Below are 25,797 nucleotides of genomic sequence, written 5' to 3'. Positions count from 1 at the left end.
GTGTCGTATGCTCTCAGTCTTGGTTCTGGCGAAGTTTGCCGAAATATAATCTCATGGCAGGGCTAGCTTAATTAACCTATTACTTATTCTTTTTTTTTTAGCAACGATGTACAAGTTTATATACTATTTATCGAATTTAAATATACACTTTTAGTTTCAGCTTTTGATGAAAAAGCAACATATAAATATGGGTGGAAATAAATGAGGAAAACACAGACTTAGGGAATACAGTAGCTTGAATTAAAGCAAGTTGGAAAGAAAAGAATTAGCTACTGGCTCCAATTCGGGAAGTTTATTAATTAATTTTATTTTGGATAGGTTTTGAAAGATTTGCCTTCTTGTGTATTCATTGTTGCCTAAACTTGTCTGTAACAGTTCAGAAGAATAGAGTCTATGCCATGTTGGCTAAGCTATTATATCAAGGCTATTTCGCTTCAGACAACAATGTCAATGTCCATACATCTATGAACACAGGAATATTATGTGTCCTTTAACAATAGATAGGACGTCAATAGGACATCACATTACATTACATAAGCATGATTACAATGCATTAAATTAAATATGATCATGTTAAGGAGACACTCTCCCTGCCTTGGTCTCCATGCCACTGTTCCTGTGTATCTGTGTACATTCAGTGTATACTTATGTACCTAAAACAAATATGGGTTCATTGGTATTCCTCAGTATTACTTAACTAGTTCAGCTTTGGTTACAACAAGGTATCATCGAACACTTATAAATAACAATGTTATTTTTTTATCACCTCATTCTTCACATAATAAAAAAAGTCTTCAAACGGCAAAACAGTTACCAGAGGCTAGACCAGGGGTTCCCATGGTGTCCGCTGTACTGTTTGAGTAATGCATGTAAACAACATAAACAATTACATGGCTTGTCTGTGAACAGTGAAATATTGGCAAAGGAGAGAGAGAGAGAGAGAGAGTACGGGCGAGATACAGATCAGCTGAGGTAGCGAGGGGTAGAGGGTTAAGATAGAGGGCGAGGTAAGTGATCAAGAGAGACAATTAAATATAAAGCGCGAGAGGGTTTTGGACAAAGACACAGGGGAGCAGAGAAGAAGAGAGAGTCTGGATGCGAGAGAAAATTAGCTCCAAAATAAATTCCAAGTTGAGGCAGGGAGACAAAGAGTGTATATTAAAAGGGCACGAAAGAGCAAGAGAAAGAGAGGAGTAAGAAAAAAAGAACAAGAAAATGGGGGGTTTATCAGAAAGAGGGTGATTTTCTCTGAACCACTGAGTCGTGAGATTACACTGAGTGGAGAGAGTGCTGTGCACGTGTGCCTGCGTGTGCACAATAGCTGACGGGAGCATGCGAGGCAGCACACAGGCCAGTGTACGTGCACCGAGAATGGGTTATCCATTAGCTTAGTCTGTAAGAAAGAGTTGACACGCACGCACGCTCACACACACACACACACACACACACACACACACACACACACACACACACACACACACACACACACACACACACACACACACACAGTTGTTGAATACGCAACTCACCCAAATAACTCTGACCTATAGGTTAGTGTTACCTTCAATGGACAAAAGTAGTCCTGAAATACATCTGCCTTTCAGCCTCTTGAGTATGAGAAGGCAAAGTGTTGGCTTTGCAAATAGTAGTTTTAGCAGGTTTAGTGAGCTGTCTTCCCTTCTGTCATAAAGGCTATTGGGGAAGCTAACCATAAACCCCCACAAACTTCATAGAATATAAAATAAAAGTATAATTATAATATACAAATATAAACATGCATAAATATAGATACAATAGATACATCAACTTTTTAGGGAAACATTGTTATTCATTTAGGAATATTGTATACTATATAGAAGTATCCTATATACAGTACAATATAGGTCAAAATACTTTTTGCTCTTATCTGGATGCATATTTTATTTTCTATAAAACCTATAGACTGGATGGCACAGAGTCAATGTTTAAACTAGGAGACTAGAATAGAGTTCTTTGATTGTTTTATTGACCTCATATGGAATGTCATTGAAATATAACTTACTTATTAGCACATTACGCATCCGAGACTCTCTCAGATTGCGGGCCAGGGAGCAAGACAGAAAATAACAGAGGCAGGAAGAGCTTCCACTTTGATGCAATAACGGTGGACTCTCACAGCTGCCACTGTGCACAGTGGATATGGTAAATAGATGGCGCTCTCTGAGATGCGTTTGCTCAACCACATGGCAGCCCTCCTATCATACATCTAATAATATTTCCCTCAATATTCCAATATCTTTTTTCAGGGTTATAAAAGAGAGAGAGAGAGAGAGAGAAAAAGGGGAGAATGAGAGTGAGAGTGAGATAGAGAGAGGGAGAGTGGTTATGTCAGACAGTGCGATATAGGCGGCAGGCAATTCTATTTCTGAAGGCGTCCTCTTGGCCAGAGCCCACTGTCAATAATACACCCCTATATTATTCACAGAAAATTGGTATAGCAATTGACACACATGCTTACACACACACACACACACACACACACACACACACACACACACACACACACACACACACACACACACATTCACACACGGACACAGGTAGACATACGGACAGAAATAAAGGGAAAATGGAATGTGTGGTGCTAAAATCGATCTAAAGATAAAGTCGGCCTACAAAGAAATATCACCAGAATGGGAGAAGGAGAGAACAGTTATGGGTAAAAAGTGACAACATAATGATATCACCTTTTCACTATAATATATGATATATTGTATATTCTTCAATGCCCTCAAGAAAATCCTTGATTTTCTTCACCAAGCATGAACTGCTCAATGCTTCAAACCACTGTGCCCTTTACTCATAAACTAATTTCCAACTCTAAAAACAGATTATTTTGAAGTTTATTGACAATCTCATTTCCGTCAAGCTCATGTTGAAACCGGAGCAGACGGTGCTCCCCCTGGTGGACAAGTCCAACAGTGCAGAGACGCGCACCGGAGTGAGCTTCCAGCACCCTGAGATCCTGGTCCACGCGGACCTGGTGAGCCCGTCCCTGAACGAGCCCTACTACTGGAGGCTGCCGGAGCAGTTCAAGGGCTCCATGGTGAGTCACCCTGTGACTAAGGGATATACACATGACATTGAGTTGAGAACCCCCGCTGGCTGTCAGCCTGGGTTATATTTGTAATTGGTGTGCAGACAAACTCACAAGAGTCCAGACCGGGTACAAATGGGAGATTTATCTTTTAACAAACATTCAAATAAATATGGACACATGCATTCAGGATAACACAAATGTGGAATGAAAAGGTGGTGGGGGGGGGTTTACTCCATATTCTGCATGTTAAGCCTCCCTGACTCGGTCCATGCGCAGATCACAGCGTACGGCGGACAGCTCAAGTACGCCGTCTACTACGAGGCCAGGGAGGAAACAGGCTCCTCCTCCTACGAGCCCCAGGTCATCATCAGGGGCGGGCCCAACAAGGACCTGCTGATGATGCGTCACACAGCGGGGCTGCAGATTGGACAGCTCACCCGCCACGAAATAGACATGACGGAGGTAAGGAGGAAAGGAGATATGGAGCGATATATAAGGTTTCAATTATAGAAATAATTCCAGCTTGTTGTGGTTTTGCTATGTACACTTTTCATAACATAACCAATATGTGATGTAACCACCAATCAGTTCTGAACCAAATAAATACATTATATTTATACAAGAATAACCTATACAATTGTGTATGTCTCACAATGTATTTATTCCCTTCCTTTGTGTGTTGTGTGTGTGTGTGTGTGTGTGTGTGTGTGTGTGTGTCAGGCTGAATGGAAGCATGCTGATGGGCGCTCGATGACCAGGGAAGATTTCATGGACGTTCTGTTCTACGTGGACTACATACTGATCAAGGCCTCCCAGGGAAACCAAATGAGACATAGCCGGTATGTTTAGATCCATCAATAGATAACCTAAGTTCCAAAAGTGCGCTGTGACAAGGTCTGTCAATAATATCTTGAAAACAGATTTTTCCGCTAGCCCACTTACAAAGACGCTGTCTGAATCCCTCTCAAGGCAAGTGGGCTTTTCATTAAGATAAGCACGAGAGTAAAACCTTCAAAGTATAGCCAGATAAATAGAATATCTTACGACCGCAGCTCAACGACTAGCACAATTCATTCATGATCCTAACTATATTTCTACTGGATAGGAGGCCCATAATGCTGATAGGAGGCATCATAATGCTGTAATCCATTTGGATGGTACGCCGGTACGTGCAAGTCGTAAATTGCAAATTTGCGGGGGCATGTCCCCTTTTGGTCGTAGTAGCTTTCCCGTTTCTCATTGGCTAGTTATTGTTATTGTTAGCTACATTAGCCTCTTTAGCAAACCAGCTCGAAAAACAAACAGCACAACTTTACAATGTATTGCACTCACAGCAAGAACGTGCAATGCATAAATTGGTGACCGGCATAAAGTAGCAATGTAAACAAGTGTGTAAAATCAACATTTAAATCACAATCATTTTTTTTGACGAGTAGTACGGTTGGCCTTCTTCTGTTGTATGTCCTTAGACCTTCAATTCTGTTGAGGCGAGCCAATCCAGCGTCCTATGATCATGGTCAATTAGACTAATCTCGCCGTTCGGGGGCCGGTGTTTGGGGCAGCTGGTTAGGATGTGTTCCACAGTTTGTATTGGGTCTACACCCTCGCATTAGGCACTGTTTGTGATGCCCCACTTCAGCATTGCTGCAACGAAGCGTCCCACACCTGTCCTCAGGTTGAGGGTTGTCCACTGCTTTCGGGGTAGGTGCTGGCCAGGAACGTCTGTGGGATCTTTGATGTAATGGTGTAGCCCAGATGGTTCTGCTGACCTCCACTGCTCCCTCCATGTCGCCTTGACCCAGGCAGCCTTGCAGGAGTAGGCTGGTATTTTTTCCGGAGCAGTTCTTGGGCGTGTATGGCAAAGGGGTGCCGGGACTCGAGGCGCATTCGCTGTGGTGTCTCGGTGGTGGTTTTGTGGAGGAGGTGGGATTCACTCGCCTGCGCCTTTTGGGCAAGAGCCAGCATGGCTCCTTCTCGCCTGACTTCTGCAGGGGCGATTCCTCTGAGGACGGGCAGATGGTTGGTTGGAATGGCTCGTAGGCATCCGGAGACAGTCCGTAGGGCGATGTTAAGGGCAGTGTCCAGTTTGTGGACATGGGGGCTACGGCACCAGACCGGGGCACAGTATTCTGCGCTTGAGAACACCAGGGCCTCGCTGGAAATGCGCAGCGTCTGTGTGGAGGCACTCCATGTGGTGCCGGCTAGATGCCGTATCAGCGCGGCATGGGAGGTTGTCTTTGCCCTGGCCGTTTCAAGGTGTTGTCTGAATGACAGTGTTCTGTCAAGTTTCACGCCAAGGTATGTGGGGAAAGGCTGGTACTGTAGCCGGGTGTTATCAACCATGATTTCCATTGCGCCAGATGCTTCTTTAATGTAGAAATGGAACATTATTGATACGGTCTTGTCAGCACTGAGCTTGAGGGACCAGTTCTTCAGGTATGAAGACAGGGTGCTCATGTCTTCAGAGAGGCTCTTATCTACTGCTTCCCAGGATGGCTTGCTCAGTAGGATGGCCAGATTGTCTGCATAGCCGTACTTCCTTGATTGTGTAGCAGGTAGGTTGTGGATGTAGATGTTGAACAGCATAGGTGCCAGCACTGAGCCTTGTGGGACACCGTTCTTGAGCTTTCTCACTCTACTGCTTTGGCCGTTGCTGGTGTGTAGCCGGAAGCTGCGGTTGCTCAGCATCTCCATTATGAAGCTCACAATGTGCTTGTCTGAAAGCTGTCCTCTATGTCTTGGCATAGAAGGGTCACCTGGTCTGTTGTTGACATACCGCTTCGAAAGCCAGCTTGTTCTTTGGGCAGCTGGGGGTCGATCACTGGGTTGAGACGCGCCAGGATAAGGCGTTCAAGGAGCTTGTATGGGACGCAGAGCAATGAGATTGGCCGGTATCCCTTGGGGTAGTCATTTGGCTTTTTTGGCTTTGGAAGGGCGATCACCTTTGCTCGGCGCCAGATCTTTGGCAACTTTAAATGTTGGAGACATGTAGAGAGGAACGAGCGCAGCCATTCGGTTGCCTTCTTGCCTTGGTGTTTAATGTACTCCGGGTGGATGCTGTCAACACCTGGGGCCTTACCGGTCTTCAGGCGTTGGGTGGGCTGTTCAATTTCTGGTGTTTTGAAATCAGTGGATAGGTTGGAATTGCATCCTGGGGCCCTGGACAGCTCGTGGACTCTTGCCGATGATTTTCTGACGAAGTCCTGGTCTGCATTTGTGAAGCGGCCATTACTCAGCAGGAGTGACGCAATGGAGTTTGCGGTGATGGGGCACTGTACTGGGGTTGTTGACCTTCCGGTCAGCTTCTTCATGGTCTGCCATGCCCAGCGGCTGGAGTGTGTGAAGTCAATTGATTCCACAGTCTCTGTCCATCGTTGCCTCCGTTTGTCGTTAAGCCTGCAGAATAGATCGTCAGCTGCTTTGTCCCTGACTACGCTGGCTTGTGCTTCTGCATGGGAGCGAAGCAGGTCTTCATATTAAACATCCCAGCAGGAACGTAGGCTTTGCGTATACCGCATGGAATGGTCTTTTTGGTGGCGGCTTGCAGCATCTTTCAGTGCGAGTTGTAGGCATTGTTAAGGTTGTTATGGCATGGGAGTGGTAGGCCAGCAGCTGCCTTGTTCACTAGTGTGGTGAAGCCTGGCCAGTTTGCTTTGCGGAAATTCCACCTCTTAGCATCCCTCCCTTCTACTGGTTGGACCAGGGATGGGATGGTGATGAGCGACGGTCGATGGTGGGACCGGGGGAACATGTCAAGGATGTGTCTGACAGGGACATCGTGCAGAGTAGAAAGTGCGCGGCTCCTTGGGATCGTATAGGAATGTCGCCTCAGCAGTAGAGGCCCAGTCTGTCAGGAAGTCGCCATCAGTGCTGGAGCTACTGTAGCCCCAATCTGTATGATGACTATTGAAGTCTCCAGCGTACACGGCGGGGGCTGGGACATCTGGCAGCGATGATGGGCTCAGTCTGCTTGGGGGTGGCTTGTAGATGTTGTCGATGGTAGTGTCTTGCACTTTCGTTGTGATTCATTTTACCTCTGGCCTTTCTGGGGATATTCCTATAGCTGACCAGGTCATATCATTGCGGACAAACGTAGCCATGCCATGGTGTTTATTGGCATGGCTAATCAGGCCAGGGTATACCCAGGGACCTTCAGGATGTTCTTGTTTTCAGCATGGGTCTCCTGCAGTAGAATCACCGTCATGTTGTTTTTGTTGGCTATTTGTTCAGGGATGTTGGTCTTGGCGATGGTGAGGCCTTCAACGTTAAGTTGAAGTAGCGCTAACGCAAGCTCTGCGGTCTGTGGACTTTGTAAAGACATTGGTTTCGCTTAGGAGCATGCAACCTTGCAACTACTCTTAGCTACTTGTACAGGAGGCCACGTAGAGGCTGTCTTCTCCTCCCCTGTACAGTCGGCGTCACTGAACTCGCTCTTCTTTTAAAGCGACGAGATACTACGACCAAAAGGGGGCGCGTCTCAGTGAAATGCCGCAAGAATGCTGGGAGATTTGCAACTTACGACTTGCACGTACCGGTGTAACATCCAAATGGATTGCAGCATAAGTTTGAACGTATCCCCTTTGTGTCCTTGGTTTCTTTGCTGTGCATAAATGCCCATGTTTACCTTCAGAAACATCTCAAGCACACAACGTCTTCTCACTCTGTAATCGCCTACGTCAAACAATCTCTGAGTGAGTGGAGAGGATTAGTAATAATGTCACTTCCATTGAAAATATATTCAGTTAATAATAGCCGACATATATACAAATCGAAAATAAATGTATCCCAGTTCTAAACATTTATTATGAACTTGTTCTGTTTTCTTATGGCATCATTCACTGGTTCTAGTGATGCTCTTCTGAGCATAAACTCTCTGTTCAGTCTTGTTAACTAGAGATCCGATCCACACTGCAGGAGAGGTTGAAACACCTGGTGTGGGGCGGCAGGCGGCTGACCGTGGGTTTACTCTGGTGATGGGGGAACTCGGACAGAAAGGCTTTTTTCGCCTCTCTGTTTCTGCTGTAGCATCCGAGAGGGTTGCAAGGGATTTGTCAAAATGTCGCGCTCCGGGCCACAGTGCACAAACGCAAACTCTCTCTCTCTCTCTCTCTCTCTCTCTCTCTCTCTCTCTCTCTCTCTCTCTCTCTCTCTCTCTCTCTCTCTCTCTCTCTCTCTCTCTCTCTCTCTCTCTCTCTCTCTCTCTCTCTCTCTCTCTCTCTGCAGTATTTCAGAGATCAGTCTGACCGTAGCAGAGGGGGGCCGTCCCAACACAGAGAGTGAGAGAGCCCACCAGATTGAGAGTTGCGAATGTCCTGCTGGCTACTCTGGGCTGTCCTGCGAGGTTGGTACACACACGCACACACATGCGCGCGCGCGCGCCCACACACACACATACGCACATTGACAAGCATGCACAGAACTATGCACACTTAGACTAACACAGACACAAACACAAAACCACACAGACACACATCTATGCACTTGCACACACTCTTAAACAACCACCCAGACACATTGAGCCATTCAAATATGTAAAACTTGAGTTGGCAGTACCAAGTTTTGTCTTATTCATTTAGTGACAAGTGAATCAGTAAATGGAATTGCATTTAAATAATGTAACAGAGGAAATGTTTTTTCACAATGATGTGAAATACAACGTTAATTAGCCTTAATGGCTTTAATTGGTATTTGAATGCATCACTGTGCCTGAAAACAACCACCTTAGGCTGTTGGGCTGAAAGTAGCTGAAAGCTACAGCTGAACTCCAACAATAACGTTGCCTTTTTTTTAAACTGTAAATCCTGTCAGCCTAATGACAGCCTCAAAAGTTACATTCTCAGGCTGTTGGCAACAGCTATCAGCTAACACAGCAACACATGTCAATTGGTCTTTTGTAGTCTCTATCTCTCTCTACCTTCTCTATCTCTTTCTACTTTGTGTCGCTCTCCCTAGTCTCTCTCTGTCTGTCTGTCTGTCTGTCTGTCTGTCTGTCTGTCCATCCGTCTGTCTCTCTCTCTCTCCCTCTCTCTCTCCCCCTGTCTCTCTCTATCTCACCCTCTCTCTCTCTGGCTCTCTATCTCTCAATCTCTACATTTTATCTCCACCTATTCCAAGCCATTTCCCTCTGAGTAACATAATTATTGCCGACCATTCGTGGCTCCCACGGCAGATTGAATCAAATGGGTTCCACCTCACTGTATTTCAAGTAAAGGCAGACACAGCGCTGCTCAGCGGAGGTAAACACACAGGGTCACGGACAGTGCCCCGCCACAGTTTCTCATTTGCATTCGGCGCCAAACAATATTAAGCTGCTGTAGCGTCTTTTACCCCCAATTTTTCATACGCTTCACAGGGATTAAGCACGACCTAACTAACCCACGCATACACACACACACACGCACATGCATACACACACACACACACACACACACACATGGATACACACACACACACACATGGATACACGCACATACACACATGCATGCACACACAAACACACATACCCACACACACACAAACACACACACACACACACACACTGTGTATCTATCACACCCCCCCCACACACACAAACACACACACTGTGTTCCTCTAACCCACACACATTGCTCAATTAAGGATGTTAATAAAATTGGACATGATAATAATAATGTTGGGAATGAATGTCTTGAGAATACAAAAAAAACATGATCATACACAGGCTGAGAATTATGTAATGGCTGTTCTCTGTGCTCCTGACACACACTCTCTCACTAACACACCAACACACACTTACTTGTAAGCTACTTTACATTCTACTCTGTGTTATATTACTTTATATTCTCTATCGATAGATATAGATAACGACCTAGAGCTATAAGCTATAGATAAGTATAGACTACAACATAGACCCATAAGCTCTAGATCTGATAGATAAGAACATAGGGCCATGAGCTATAGATAACAACATAGAGCTATAAGCCATAGATAGGTGTAGATAACAACATAGAGCCATAAACTATAGATAGGTGTAGACACCACCTAGAGCCATACGCAATAGATAGATATAGATGATTACCTAGAGCCATAAGCCATAGATAGGTATAGATCACAATGTAAAGCCATAAGCCATAGATGGGTATAGATAATATCGTAGAGCCATAAGCCATAGATAGGTGTTGATAACAACATAGAGCTATAAGCCATAGATAGGTGTAGATAACAACATAGAGGCATAAACTATAGATAGGTGTAGACACCACCTAGAGCCATACGCAATAGATAGATATAGATGATTACCTAGAGCCATAAGCCATAGATAGGTATAGATCACAATGTAAAGCCATAAGCCATAGATGGGTATAGATAATATCGTAGAGCCATAAGCCATAGATAGGTGTTGATAACAACATAGAGCTATAGCTATAGATAGTAGACAACCAGCTCGAGCCAAAAGGCGCGCGGGGGCCTTAACTGCGCTGGCCCCCGGTCACAGAGGGCCCGGCTGACAGATGGCGCGTCTATTTGTAGCCAGCGTCGTTGTTAATAAAGTATTTTTAAACGGGCGTTTAGCACCGGCAGAGGGAACAGATGGCACTTTAAATGGACTCCATTAATTATTACTGAAAAGGAGAAAGTGTGCGCCTTGCGTGCTGCGTGTATGTGTGTGCGTGGGATGTGGGAAGAGCGCACGTGTGCCCATTTAAAAGTTACTGGAGGGAATAACTCTTTATTGTGTGTGTGTGTGTGCGTGTCGCGGGGCGCGTGTGCGTGTGTCAGAGTGGTCAACAGTTGCATCATGTTTAATTACGTTTGCTCAGGGCTATGCACATTGTTTTTGTTTAATGACCTGCGTACGACGTAGTGTCCAGTGCACACACACAGTCATTGATGTTAATATATGTGTACACATATATGACTCTACCCATCGCCCCATGGAAGAGCTAGCGTGTTCCTTATGTGTTACGCCACCATGGGTATCACTGTCTGTCTGACCATCCAGCCTGTCTGTCCTACCTGCTCCACTTTACACCTGTCCCTTAAACCCACCGTGTGTGTGGATGTCCCCGTCTCCCTCCCTGTCTCCCTCCCCCCTCTCCTCCCCCCTCTCCCTCCCCCCTCTCCTCCACCCTCTCCCTCCCCCCCTCCCCCTCTGCCTCCCCCCTCTCCTCCCTCCCCCCTCTCCCCCCTCCCCCTCTCCCTCCCCCCTCCCTCTCCCCCTCCCCCCCTATCCCTCCTCCCCCCTCTCCCCTCTCCCCCTCTCCCTCCCCCCTATCCCCCCCCCTCTCCTCTCTCCCCCCTCCCCCTCTCCCTCCCCCCTCCCTCTCCCCTCCCCCCTCTCCTCGCTCCCCCCTATCCCCCTCCCCCCTCTCCCCCCTCCCCCTCTCCCTCCCCCCTCCCCATCTCCCTCCCCCCTCTCCTCCCCCCTCTCCCTCCCCCCTCTCCTCTCCCTCCCCCCATCCCCCTCTCCTCCCTCCCCCCTCTCCCCCCTCCCCCTCTCCCTCCCCCCTATCCCCCCCTCTCCCCCCTCTCCCTACCCCCTCTCCTCCCTCCCCCCTATCCCCCCTCTCCCCCTCCCTCCTCTCCTCGCTCCCCCCTATCCCCCCTCTCCTCCCTTCCCCCTCCCCCTCTCCCCCCCCCCTCCCCCTCTCTCCCCCCCCCCCTCCTCCCTCCCCCTCTCCCGGTTCCAGGAGTGTGCGGCGGGGTTCTACCGCCTGCGGGGAGCGGCTGTGGGTCCAGCATCTGGCCTGGCGTCCCGGGAGCCCGCTGTGGCCGGCATGGGCAGGTGTGTGCGCTGCCAGTGTAGTGGCCACTCCAGCACCTGTGACCCCGAGACCTCCATATGCCAGGTAAGCTGTGTGTGTGTGTGTGTGTGCGTGTGTGCACGCGTGTGGGTGTGTGTGTGTGTGTGTGTGTGTGTGTGTGTGTGTGTGTGTGTGTATGCGCGTGTGTGTGTGTGCACCGGTGTGGTGCGCATCGCTCTATTACATGCTACCATATGTCAAGAAGCTACTAAAGGTGAGTTCATGAGAGAGAGAGAGAGAGGGGGGGGGAGAGAGAGAGAGACAGAGAGAGACAGAGAGAGAGAGAGAGGGGGGGGGAGAGAGAGACAGAGAGAGGGAGAGAGAGACAGACAGAGAGTGAGAGAGAGAGAAAGGGGGGGGGAGAGAGAGACAGAGAGAGAGGGAGAGACAGACAGAGAGAGAGAGAGAGCAATATGCTGTAATTATCCTTGTGCTAATTAATGAGAGAGCATGTTCAGGTTCGGTGTCCTCCTATCGTGTGGTCCTCAGTAATCAGGACACTGCTTCCACTTCCACAACTCCTCAAAGACAACACGAAACACCCAGCCAACCCCCCCCTCCCCAACATAGACAACAACACAACACGCCGATGTCAGTGCGCGTTGCAGATCAACTCAGCCAGTGTGTGTTTAATCTGCTGGGGGACTCCTTCAGATGTGAAAGTACTAACGTTGCTGCAAACCGGCTACTACAGGTTTCTACCCTCGTTCTTAACCATGAAGAATGACAACACAAGCCCAACCACCATTGCAGGGTTGCAGCACAGGTGTGCCATTGGACACATGCGGACCAAACGTGTGTGCTATAGGTGTCTCATGCGCAGCCATGACAAGCTGGTCGCTGGCGCGCCTATCCACCCACGGAACGCGTCTTCTGCGAGTCGAGCCTGTTGGCTCTTGGAGGCGGCTCAAGCCGCTATTTTTAGCTGTCCGGAAGTCACACACTGGAGACGTTTTAATTCCCAGTGCCATTCGAGGCTGTAATTATGACAAGGAGCTCTATGTATAAATGGGTTCTGCTTGACTTGTCTGAAGGGGATTTTGCCAGGGAAGGGTGCGTTTTGGGACATAAGCTATTTATGTGGGAGAAGGGACGTATTCAACTCACAGCCGTTATTGGGGAACGTCTTTGGGACCAATTAGCGGGGAGGAGAAGCCAGAGCCGCAAATATAAAAACACCCGGCGACCTGTTTGATGCGGTCATGAATACCCCCTACGTGCTTTAGGGATGGAAGTCGCTTGTTCTGGTTAGCGAGTGCGATCCTCCGCCCCATTATGCAGGGTCGGGACTAGGAACCCTACCCCATACTCGTATCCTCGTTGTCAAAGCAAATCATTGGGAAATATGGCGAGATACCCATCAAACCAAGCAAGGTATACATTCATTTATATTCTCTCTACGCCCGGGTCCCCCCCGCTCTGTCGATCTCTTCCTATATCTACATCTCCTCGGATAACATATTCCCCTCCCTCTCCCTCATTGTTTGTTCTTTCTTCCTTCCGTCTCTCTCCTCCTCAGCCCTCCTCTGAGAACGCCCTCTCTGCCATTCCCTTTATTCAGAGTTCCCCTCGCCTCCACTGACTCTTATCACCCCCATCGGGCTGCTTGCAACGCTCCTTTACAACATTTAGAGGTCTGAACTCAGTTAAGATGTAAAGGCGAACTCTCTGTCTACCCGATGCGCAAAGGAAGCCTTGTGCAGCGACGCATGTGAACGGTCCCCCATCGACTGCGGCGCGCAGTGATGTGGTGAAAGGGACTCGTAATAAAAGGTACAGAGGTAGCATCAAGGATGCACCGTCCGTGGGACGCAACAAGCCTCTCCATTCAGAGCAACCATCTGTTTTCCTTCACCCACCCACCTACCGCTCTCTCTCACTCTCTCGTTCTCTCGCTCTCTTGCTCTCTCTTTCACTCTCTCGCTCTCGCTCTCTTTCTCTCTCTCTCTCTCGCTCTCTCGTTCTCTCGCTCTCTTGCTCTCTTTCACTCTCTCGCTCTCGCTCTCTTCCTCTCTCTCTTGCTTTTCTCTTGCTCTCTGTCTCTCACTCTTTCTCTCTCTTTGTCTCTCTCTCTCTCTCTTGCTTTTGACTCTCGCTATATCTCTTTCTCTCTTTCTCTCTCGCCATCTCACTCTCTGCCTTGCGGCTGCTGTGTTTTCCTCTGTTCCCTCCGTATCCATCCCACAACATCGTTAACATTTTTGAGCAGAGCAGGGCGAAATTGAAAAATGCTAAACGAGTTTGTTTCTGTGGTAATTAGCGGTAACAAGGAACACAGGAAGTTAATGGAAATGGCTTGGCTCGTTAAGGGGAAACTTCCTGTTATACCAATTGAAGTTCCTGTTGCAACAATCTCCATGAACATGCAAGAAAGGGCCCAAGGGGCGTGTCGATGGTTATTTGTTTGCTTGTGTGTGTGTGTGGGTGTGGGTGTGTGTGTGTGGGTCTGTCTGTGTGTGTTGGTGTGTGTGTGTGGGTTTGGGTGTGTTTAATGAGAGTTTTTCAGCTGTGTCCTTGATCTTCCTTGCAAGTTATTGTATACAGTGAGCATTTCATTACATGTAAAATTGCCATGTTTTGTCTGTTTGTGTGCACACATTGTGTGCATCCAAGGTATTTGAACTAATCCATGGCATTTCAACCAATCAGGACAAGCTGTTTATGAAAATATATCCCCCAATAGCCACAACCAAGGCAGGCGATTTAAATGCAAATACTTAACGCTATGTCATGATTGGAGGAATTGCCTTGGATCAAGTTCTGGAGTTCTGGCTCCTGTCATTCAAAATGTGGATCTCTAAAGTGCAGACGTGTATGCTGAAAGGTGTCATAACAACGTCAGTGTTGTCTAAGTCGGATGTCAAATTACAAACTAGGCATGAATATTTAGTTGTAAATAAGGTTAATAATAATGAGCATATCTATAAATTCAAGTGTAACTCAACTAAAAATGTACTCTACAGCTGTGAAACAACTGCTCTGTGTGCGAGTGCTTGTGTTGTATCGGGCTGTTTGTGAAAGTGTGTCTGACTGTGTTAGTTGATATTGATACACATTGATGTTAATATATATGTACACATATATGACTCTACCCATCGCCCCATGGAAGAGCTAGCGTGTTCCTTATGTGTTACGCCACCATGGGTATCACTGTCTGTCTGACCATCCAGCCTGTCTGTCCTACCTGCTCCACTTTACACCTGTCCCTTAAACCCACCGTGTGTGTGGATGTCCCCGTCTCCCTCCCTGTCTCCCTCCCCCTTCTCCTCCCCCTTCTCCCTCCCCCCCTCCCCCTCTCCCTCCCCCCTCTCCTCCCTACTGTGTTAGTAGTATACTGATGCACCTGTGTGTGTGTGTGTGCGTGTGTGTGTGTGTGTGTGTCTGTGTGTGTCTGTGTGTTCGTGTCTAGAACTGTCAAGACAACACGGAAGGCGCCAGGTGCGAGAGCTGTGCACCTGGATACTACGGCGTGGTTCGTGGTTTCCATGACGACTGCAAGCCCTGTGCGTGCCCCCTAACCAACCCAGAAAACAAGTATGCCCCTTTTGTCTTTCTTATTTCCTCCCTTCTTTCTTTCTCCTCCCTTTGTCTTCATTACTTTCCACACCTGCTATTACATCACTGAATGCTGTGTTTTACACATTGTCCATCGTTCAAAGGTTTAGAGTGAGTTTGTCTTCTGTTGTGTTTGGCTAGCTTCAGCCCCAGCTGCGTGTCGGAGAGCTTCGATGACTACCGCTGTACCAACTGTCCTGAAGGATACGAGGGGAAATACTGTGAGAGGTATGGTGACACACACACTGTAATGGATAACCACCCATATCATTTGACTACGATCAACTGCCCGTGTTCGAAAATTTAGTACAAATTGAGTACACAGGAACAATAGGATATAGGCAATGAATCGTGGCAATGGTAACAACATAGACATACACATGAGCATATATTAAAATATTCAGCCACCGTAATGTACCCTTTTTTTTTTACCTTTCTAGCTAAAAGTATATGACGACAGAATCGTGAGGATCAAATCAAAACCCCTCTTGTGTTTTCTCCATTGCTGCCCACTGGTTCAACGTATTAAATATGCCATATCGAGGCCGTAACTTATGACCATCGCCTCACAATCCACATCAGCGGTTGCACGTCTAGCCCAGCTATACTAGCTGCTGTAGTTGACCAAATGAAATATCACAGTCCGCTGTTCAGGGGGATCAGACAGAAGAGGTGTGCATCGGTGGGGAAGGATGTGTATTGATCCTTGAGGATTTAATTTGCCGTAACGGGAGTACTTAGAGGACAGCCTTCATGGGATCGATAGTATTTGCTGTTACGCAATCACACACAGACACAGAGCACGCCTGGAGGAAATGACCCGTCAGGGATAAGAAAAAAAAAAATCAGTTTCAGCTGCTTAAGTGATGCCGGCTGGGGGTCCTTTGACATGTTGTCGATAGCATTTACACTTCATTCATATCACCACACGTGGAAATATTGATGGGAATTGCCTGTTTGTATCTGTGATGTGGTCCCTCAACAAGACTGCATTAACTCCCCCCCCTTTCTTTCATCGCAATCCGCTGTTCAGGTGTTCTACTGGTTACCACGGTAACCCCCGGATGCCCGGCGGTCGGTGCGAGGAGTGTAAGTGTTCCGCATGGGGGGCACTCCCCGGGCCGTGTGACCCCGAGACTGGCCAATGCCGTTGCAGGGGCGGGGCAACTGGACTGTCGTGTGACCAGTGCATGGAGAGGCATGTGTGTGGACCCGCCGGGATTACCTGTAAGACACTAAACCCCTCTTTATATCTTTATGTCTGTCTGTCTGTCTGTCTGTCTGTCTGTCTGTCTGTCTGTCTGTCTGTCTGTCTATAAATATATATATATATATACAGTATATATATAAACTATAAATCTATCTATGTAACTATCTATCTATCAGCTATGTATCTATCTACCTATCAGCTGCATATATATTTATTTTTTTGTACTACCTCTAGCTATCTATCTATCTATGTATTCATTTGTCTATAGCTTTGTATCTACACCTCTACCTATCTATCAATTTCTCAGTAGTTTGTTTGTAGCGTCACTGTTCTCTGATTCTAATAGCTTCTCAGTAGCATAGCTCTGTAATGGCTCAGGTCGTGCGGTAGCTGTCACACAAGCTACATTTTCCCAAGAGTTTTTTCAAACCTAAAGGGCAGCGGAGCTCTGCTGCTGCCATCTGAAATCAAACTGCTAGGGATCAGTCAAACCAAATTGATGGTTGTGCGTCCGCGAGCCTGCAAAAACCAACAATTACTTCATCAGGCCCTCACTCACACTGTTCATACCACGATTTGACTCACACCTCTGCAATTTTGAAGCTCAGAACCGTAAGTCAATTCGCACCGACACCGATGTAAGGGCCAAAGGTCAAATACAACTGTCATAGCCGTGCACCTGTATGTGTTGTGGACAGTTATCACATAGCATTCCTCCTGTTCTCAGACACGCAAGCTTGAGTTGACTTGACAGAAAGATGGCAGAGGGTGAGAACAGAGAGGAATTGATACCCATGGTACACACGCACACACACACACACACACATACTCATTACATACATACACACTCTCAACACCTGCTTTTTGATGTTATGTGGAGCACACGTTTTGTTTGTTGCTTTGTTTTTGTTGCCAAATTGGTTTTGGAGCAGTGAGAGCAGAGCACAGCTTGCTTAATCAACAATTGAACATGTGTGCCCGCCTGTCTGTTTGACTGACAGTTTTATTGATCAATGAGTGAAGTTTGGTCAGTGTAACAAAAGAAAAAAAAGCTATGATGTATTAAACTACTTTTGCCGTGTTGCGCAGCTTGCTACATTTCCCTGAGGGGTAGCGTCAGTGTTGTGGGGCTTCATTTCAAGTCGAGTAACTACACTTTATTTTGATCCATCTATATGTCTCTTTGTCTAGCTATCTCTAGGGGGGTGGCAGGCTATCAATGAAATATGTGAGGGTGCACTAGCAAAAGGATTGGAAAACCAACAGACTCAACAGTCCGTCTGTGTGCCTTGGTATCGGTCTGTCTCTCTGTCTGCCGTAGTCAATAGCTGTGACTTGTTTTAGTTTCTCGCTGCGAATGGTTGGTTAGCACTAGAAGCCATTCTAGTTCTCCTAGTTGCCATGGGCGACGGCGACAGGAGAGATTGTGGCAGAAGTCAGGCCTGTGTCATTTAGAAAATAACTTCAATGTCATTTAGATCTAATTCAAACTTAATTTGACCATGATGGCGACGCCAATTGAGGCTATTAGCATTCATACAAGGTAGTGTGTGTGTGTGTGTGTACGTGTGTGTGTGTGTGTGTGTGTGTGCGTGCACATGTGCGTTCTTATGTGTGTGTGTGTCTGTGCACATGTGCGTTCTTGTGTGTGTGTGTGTGTGTTTGTGTGTGTGCACGCATTTGTTATTGTGTGTGTGTGTGTGTGTGTGTGTGTGTGTGTGTGTGGGTGTGTGAAGGGGGACCAGCGAGGTGCTGGAGTGTGTGAGGGAGAAGGATGTGGAGACGGGAAAAGAAAATTGCTCCAGTCTGTGTAGGGAGGAAATTGTTCACTCAGGTATTTATGTATTCAGACACAAAGCAGCGGTGCGGGGGGGAGGGGTTGTCTATGAAGAGACACGTGTCCTGAGTAGGGATGGATGTACATTGAGAGCCCAGGGGGGCGTTTAGTATGGTGAGGACGACCGTAGTGCCTTCAGGTCAACCCCGCTGTGGGTGTTTACAGGACGGTGGTACATTACAGTAGACTCGGCATCCTCTACGTTCATGATTGATTTGATCGAATTAAAGTCTTATGAATGTTGTAATAAATCAGAGCACATCTAAATCATCGTTATTCTCCTGTTTGTTGTTAAAGGATGTGGTTATCGCAGTGTTCATTTGTCGTTGTTGTTTTACTGTATGTTATCCCTTAATGAAGAAAACCACAGTTAGGATGGTTCAACGTGAAGCATTGCTCTGTTTGTCTAGACGGACCTGGTAGCATGTCCTTGAGGTAAGAAGCACATGGCAGATCATGCATGAGTGTGTATTCTGTTGTCTTTTTACACAAAGCATGTGTGTGTGTTGGTGATTGGATTTGGTCTAAGCATGCACTCGAAACAGCTCCTCATCCAAGTGTGACGAGGCAGATATTCAGTATGAATACGTGTGTGTGTGTGTGTGTGCGTGTGTTTGTGTGTGTGTGTGTATTCTGTCTTGTCGTAGATTGATAGGGTAAAAACAGTGAGTTTTTATTTAATTTATCTTTGATTTCCTGTGTCAGGCAGTTTCATTTCAGCAATAAATCAGCCTCTGGCTGTGAAAGACACGAACACTCATATCGAAATGCATGCGCACAATTCACACACATGCATGGGTGTATGATGTGTGCTCATGCACTTCTGTATGTGCGTGAATGACTTTGTGTGCGCATGCACTGTGCAGTGTGTTTTACAGACAGCTATAATGGCTATATCTCTGCCTCAGTTTTTCTCATTGTTTTGGGCCTTTTTCTCACACAGGATCCATACGCACGCACACACACAAACCCACACACACACACACACATCAGACAGAATCCCTCACCCATCATCCACTCCCGCCTAGACTCCCGAGAAGATGTACACACACATACCCACACCCACACATACAAACTCAAGTGCGCGCGCACACACACACACACACACACACACACACACACACACACATTCTCTCTCGCTCTCTCTCACACACACACATACTGATACCTGCTCACTACTAGGTGCCTAATTTGTCTTATTTGCGGCTGTATGCGCTCTCTCTCTCTCTCGCTCTCTCTCTCTCTCTCTCTCTCTCTTTCTCTCTCTCTCTCTCTCTCTCTCTCTCTCTCTCTCTCTCTCTCATCCAGCTTGCGATGACGAATGCACCGGTTTGCTGATCAGCGACATGGACAACCTTTACGGCGTCATTACCTCGGTCAACCTGACCACGCCCCTTCCGCCCCCCTATAAGATCCTGTACCGCTTCGAGAACATGACCGAGGAGCTCAAGGTAATAACAGCCTGGGTGGCGTCTGCAGCAGATAATCCACTGCATCAGTCACTTTCAAAGACTTACATTACAAAAGTATATGTCTCCCTCCATGGACATCCACAACCGTATCAGGTGATTAAATCAATGCTGCTGTAGGTGAGACTTAACAGCTATCATCTGTGTGCAATTTGTTAGACATGGCAGAGACATCGGTCAGCCATTTGTGAGTGAAATCCTCTGCCAGTCTGTATACTTTGAGTTGACTCTGCCTGCCTCTATATGAGACAATTTTGATTTTAGAGAGCTCACTCTGACCAATCTGTGCATTTCTTCCCTAATCGTTTCAGGGTTTTATCTTGCCTGTAAATCACACAGCGTTACCAACTAAATGTGGAAAAAACGTAAGGGGCGTTAGAGCAGAGAGGGAGTGTGTTAGGTTGTTTAGTTTCAAAATCCTATTCGCTCTCGCTTAAATACAACTTTACAACTCTCAAATCTTATCTACAGCACCTTTTATATGACTTTACAGTGAAACACGAAAAACCCTATTCAAGGGATTCATGACCCAAGCCGGCTGACTTTGACAGTACTGTGCATGAGCAAGTATGTGATTGCCATGTTGAACCATCGGAAATATGTCTACAATTGGATAAACAGGAAGGCAAGCCCTCTGTGACATGAGGATATTACTTTTAATCATCCAACCGTCAGATTCTTCTGAGATGTTCAATTCATTTCAAGGAAGTAACCAGCCGGAGCTGAGGGTTTTAACCTCTGTTGGCCCTGTGAACGTTGTCAGAACCACTCTACACGGAACACAATCATGCAGTTGTCTGCGGCCCCTAACCTCGCCATACTCGCCCCAACTCGGATATATATTCACTTTAAAGCTGAATATTTGATACCACATTGTAAGTGATGAGACACTCTTAACTTGATAGAAAAATGTATTCTGGGAGCCACTGAATATATGTCTATCACACAAAATATTAGCTATTGCACAACGTTTGAAATACCTAACTGTCGAAGAAGCTATCGAAAATACCTCGAAACATATGACACGTTTCCTACCCTGCTCTCAACACATTCCATAAGGGTTTGGCCATGCTAGAAGAGCTGACCCCCACCCTAACCCTATTCCTGTGCCCCAGTGAAGACACAACACAGTGTTCACATGTTGAATAACGTACCTCCCTCCTCCCAGCACATGCTGTCCCCCCAGAGGGCCCCGGAGAGACTGCTCCAGCTGGCTGACTCTAACCTGGGGTCTGTGGTCACTGAGATGGACCAGCTTCACAACAGGGTACGACACACACACACACACACACACACTTCCCCAAAGTAACCAACACTCACGCTCTCTTGGTTTTTGCAAGTGAACTTCAACAAGTTCTCTTGCTGCATTTACCATGGTAACTCTGTCTCTCCCTCTCTGTCTTTGTACACACACACATACACACACACACAAACACACACACACAAACATACACACAATCACGCAGACACACACACACACACACACACACACATACACACATACTTCCATACACACAAATACACACACACACGCAAACATGTACTAACACACACACACACAAACACACACACAAACACAAAAATCCCTCCCTCCCTTCAATTCCTCTCTCTGTCTCTCTCTCCTTTGTTTATTTTCTTTTCTGGATATTTTTCTTCCACCAAAGATTTCAATTGACTGTCCCTCCCCCTCTCCACGCTTTGTTTTGTCTATCAGCGGCGGTCCACAATTACTGAGGCGCCACTCACACTCACACTCAATCATATTGATCGCATGGCGCGCAGAGTGAACTGTACTTTCCTCCACTCACACACACCGTCCATCCTTGTCTCTCCACAGAGTTTATCACTGTGCCCCTCCTAGCCACCCCCACTTATTATGCACCGATCCGGACTCAATAGCATTCAACACTCATTCAACATTTCTTCATCTATTAATGGGCAGTGTGTGTGTGTGTGGGGGGGGATGTTTGTGTTAATAATTACATATTCCTGGATGGATTATATGTTGAATTGCCCTATTCTTACAAACTTGTTTGTCTCTTGTTTGTTTGTGTCCCATCGTGTGTGTGTGTGTGTGTGTGTGTGTGTGTGTGTGTGTGTGTGTGTCTGTGTGTGTTTGTGTGTGTGTGTGTGCCTCTGTTTGTCTCTGTCACTTTGTGTGTGTACGTGTATGTGTGCGTGTTTGTGTGTCTGTGTGTGTTTGTGTGTGCCTGTATGCGTGTGCCTTGTGTGTGTGTCTGGGCCTGTAAATGTATGCCTGTGTGTGTTTTTGCCTGTATATGTGTGCCTGTGTGTGTGTGTGTGTGTGTGTGTGATCTCAGGCCACCAAGGTCTCTGCGGACGGAGAGCAGGTGGAGGACGACGCCGGCCGGATCCATAAAGGAGCCGAGGACCTGTTGAGGTTCATCCAGGACACGCTGCTGGGGGCCACAGGTAACCACAGGGGCCCCGCTGGTCCTCACACTGCTGGGGGCCAAAGGTAACCACAGGGGCCCCGCTGGTCCTCAAACTGCTGGGGGCCAAAGGTAACTACAGGGGCCCCGCTGGTCCTCACACTGCTGGGGGCCAAAGGTAACCACAGGGGCCCCGCTGGTCCTCACACTGCTGGGGGCCAAAGGTAACCACAGGGGCCCCGCTGGTCCTCACACTGCTGGGGGCCAAAGGTAACCACAGGGGCCCCGCTGGTCCTCACACTGCTGGGGGCCAAAGGTAACCACAGGGGCCCCGCTGGTCCTCACACTGCTGGGGGCCAAAGGTAACCACAGGGGCCCCGCTGGTCCTCACACTGCTGGGGGCCAAAGGTAACCACAGGGGCCCCGCTGGTCCTCAAACTGCTGGGGGCCAAAGGTAACCACAGGGGCCCCGCTGGTCCTCACACTGCTGGGGGCCACAGGTAACCACAGGGGCCCCGCTGGTCGTCACACTGCCTCCTCCCCTCCCTAACCGCTCCTCCAGGAGACACAGCGATGGCATTTGGGCCCCGTCCACACGGAGCCGAAACGGGCGAAAACGATCCGGTTTCGTTTTATGCGTTTCAAGGCGCTGGTTCTCCACAGAAAAAGTGGAGCGCATCAAGCCTGCGCGCATACAGCCTCGCGCTGTATACAAACATTCAGTCACGAGGAGAAATTGAGGAGAAATACTTTTTAATGTACAGTTAGTAATTGAATTTATCAAGGGGCTTTATTTAAAGCTACAAAAAGAATACAAATAAAATAATAAATAAAAAGTTCAACGCAACTCTGACGTCCCCCAGTTGGTGGGGGGCTAATGACGTCATCGTTTGCGTTTCAGGCGTCCACACGAATCCGATCGAAACCGCATAGGTCCGGATAGATTTGAAACCACCTCCGAGGGTGGTTTCAGAAATGTGTGGGCTCCGTCTGGACGGTCGGCCGAAACGCACAAGACTTATGCGGTTTCACCAAAAAAATCGACCCTGTGTGGACGGGGCCTTAGTTTGTAGGAGGTGTGTGAGCTCTTTGAGGAGGTCACAGGCGAAGGTGTGAGATAAGGGTTAGGGTGGGGGGGGGGGGCTGGGGGCCTTGCCTGGTGCTGCAGACCACAGTGATGCTACCTTACAGCGATGAGTGATCCATCGCCCGGACATGTGTCTTATTGATGTCCACAGGGTACCTGTTGTTGTTCTAGGGATTCCTGTTCTCATTATTCTTTTTTATTTTCGAGGGCCCATATCTTAGGGGTGGATGGGTTAAAAGTTTTGCATGTTCTCCACCATATTTGTATCCCAGAAGAGCAGTTCTTCAAAAGGTTTGGTGCTGAAATTCCCATAAGAGGCGCTATGACATCCGAAAGACGAAAGCGATTGACGCGACCCCCTTTTTCTTTGCTGCACAGTGAAAATCTGTGTCTGTCTGTGTTCCCACCCGCCGGTTTGTCTATATACTAGTCTCCCTGCCTCCTGTCTGCCTGTATGTCTGTCTGTGTACCTACCCGCCTGTTTGTCTATGTAGCAGTCTCCTTGTCTCCTGTCTGCCTGTCTGTCTGTCTGTCTGTGTTCCTACCCCCTGTTTGTCTATGTATCATTCTCCCTGACTCCTGTCTGCCTGTCTATCTGCCTGTGTGTCGGTCTCCATGCCAACCTGTCTGTCTGCCTGTGTGTCGGTCTCCCTGCCAACGGTCACGGTTATATTCTGTGGTGGACTGGTCAAAAGTTTTCAAATTTTGGGTACATAAACATCTGCCCACTTAGCAGGTCCGAAACAGTGTGATGCCATAAGTTGCCAAGAATTTAAACGATCGAAACAGACGGCATTTCCACCACGACGGATAAACAATTCTGAAACTCTGTGTCTTTTGGACCCATAATGTCCTTCAGGATAGATTTTGCTGCATAGTAAACAATTTCGAAAAACAGAAATCGTCTTCATCAGAACCATAGTTTCAAATGAAAACAGTACTTGAAAATGGTTAACTGAACTAAACTGTATGCTCCCCAAAAATTTCAGAATTTGGAAAACTTGAGTTTTCCAACTCATGATTTGGCGTGAGCTGTTGAATGTTGTGCGTCCCTTCGTTTGGGAGTCATGAGTGCCATTGGATAGAGAGAGTTTGTCTGTGTGAGACAGTCCAGACAGACTCTCCATCACAAATATACACTCCTCAACACTGCTCCTAGTAGTCTCCTGGCTCCCGGCCCAAGCACACTCTGATTAGGACTACCTCCTTCCGTGTGTGTGTGTGTGTGTGTGTGTGTGTGTGTGTGTGTGTGTGTGTGTGGGTCTGTGTGTGTCTGTGTGTGCTTGCATGATAGCCACTAATTAAGTCTCTAATTGCTACTCTCAATCATTCAGTGGGCCACAACTCTCCCTCCCTCTCTCTTTCACACTCACTCTCACTCTCCCCTCTCTCTCTGTCCCTCTCTCTCTCTGTCCCTCTCTCTCTGTCGCTCTCTCTCTCTGTCCCTCTCTCTCTGTCCCTCTCTCTCTCTGTCCCTCTCTCTCTGTCCCTCTCTCTGTCCCTCTCTCTCTCTGTCCCTCTCTCACTCTCCCCCTCTCTCTCTGTCCCTCTCTCTCTCTGTCCCTCTCTCTCTCTGTCCCTCTCTCACTCTCCCCCTCTCTCTCTGTCCCCCTCTCTCTCTGTCCCTCTCTCTCTCTGTCCCTCTCTCTCTCTGTCCCTCTCTCTCTCTGTCCCTCTCTCTCTGTCCCTCTCTCTCTCTGTCCCTCTCTCTCTCTGTCCCTCTCTCTCTCACTCTCCTCTCTCTCTCTGTCCCTCTCTCACTCTCCTCTCTCTCTCTGTCCCTCTCTCTCTCTGTGCTCTTTTTAATTTTTTGTATGCATGCACCCAAAGGATGCTAGGTCCTTAGAAGGCACAAGCAAGTACATGCAAAACAAAGCAAACGCTTGTGTGTGCGTGTGTGTGCGTGCGTTAGTGCGTGCGTGCGTGTTGTTTTACAAAATATAATGTGATTCTATTCACGTTTTAAGTGCTTAATTGGCTTTTAAATCCCACCAACTAATAATGTTGGTCTAACACACATAGCTGGTACACACACACACACACACACACAAACACACACACAAAAACACACACACACGCACAAAAACACACACACACACACAGCTGTTCATTAGCATGATGGTTTTAGTTTTGTCCTGCTCTCATCACATCATGTTTACCTTTCAAATGAGGAGACTTGTGTCCCTCATCACACAAGTAATTTCTCATGCATAAAAGCAGTCTTACACACACACACACACACACACACACACACACACACACACACACACACACACACAGACACAAACACTTCAATACGCACTGTTCATATTTGCACTGACATTATCAGGTTGATAATGTTTGTGCTTGTGTTTGTGTGTGCATGCCATAATGTGTGTCATTCA

General features: G+C 47.4%; 1 protein-coding gene across 1 annotated transcript in view; it reads left to right on the top strand.

Annotated features, from left to right (window-relative positions):
* lama2 (laminin, alpha 2) overlaps nucleotides 1–25,797 on the top strand; it is a 162,262-nt gene that overhangs the window by 92,325 nt on the left and 44,140 nt on the right. The window contains exons 28-38 of the mRNA XM_079753729.1: nucleotides 2,909–3,085; nucleotides 3,356–3,541; nucleotides 3,800–3,918; nucleotides 8,303–8,420; nucleotides 11,749–11,907; nucleotides 15,272–15,396; nucleotides 15,559–15,645; nucleotides 16,451–16,644; nucleotides 19,773–19,915; nucleotides 21,102–21,200; nucleotides 22,255–22,366. Of these exons, the coding sequence (XP_079609855.1) occupies nucleotides 2,909–3,085; nucleotides 3,356–3,541; nucleotides 3,800–3,918; nucleotides 8,303–8,420; nucleotides 11,749–11,907; nucleotides 15,272–15,396; nucleotides 15,559–15,645; nucleotides 16,451–16,644; nucleotides 19,773–19,915; nucleotides 21,102–21,200; nucleotides 22,255–22,366 (1,519 nt within the window). The remainder of the gene's footprint in view (nucleotides 1–2,908; nucleotides 3,086–3,355; nucleotides 3,542–3,799; nucleotides 3,919–8,302; nucleotides 8,421–11,748; nucleotides 11,908–15,271; nucleotides 15,397–15,558; nucleotides 15,646–16,450; nucleotides 16,645–19,772; nucleotides 19,916–21,101; nucleotides 21,201–22,254; nucleotides 22,367–25,797) is intronic.

This window comes from Pollachius pollachius (genome assembly GCF_949987615.1).
Source record: "Pollachius pollachius genome assembly, chromosome: 16".
Lineage (NCBI taxonomy): Eukaryota > Metazoa > Chordata > Actinopteri > Gadiformes > Gadidae > Pollachius > Pollachius pollachius.
The sequence above is the reverse complement of the archived record's forward strand: the minus strand, read 5'-3'. Positions and strand labels throughout refer to the sequence as shown.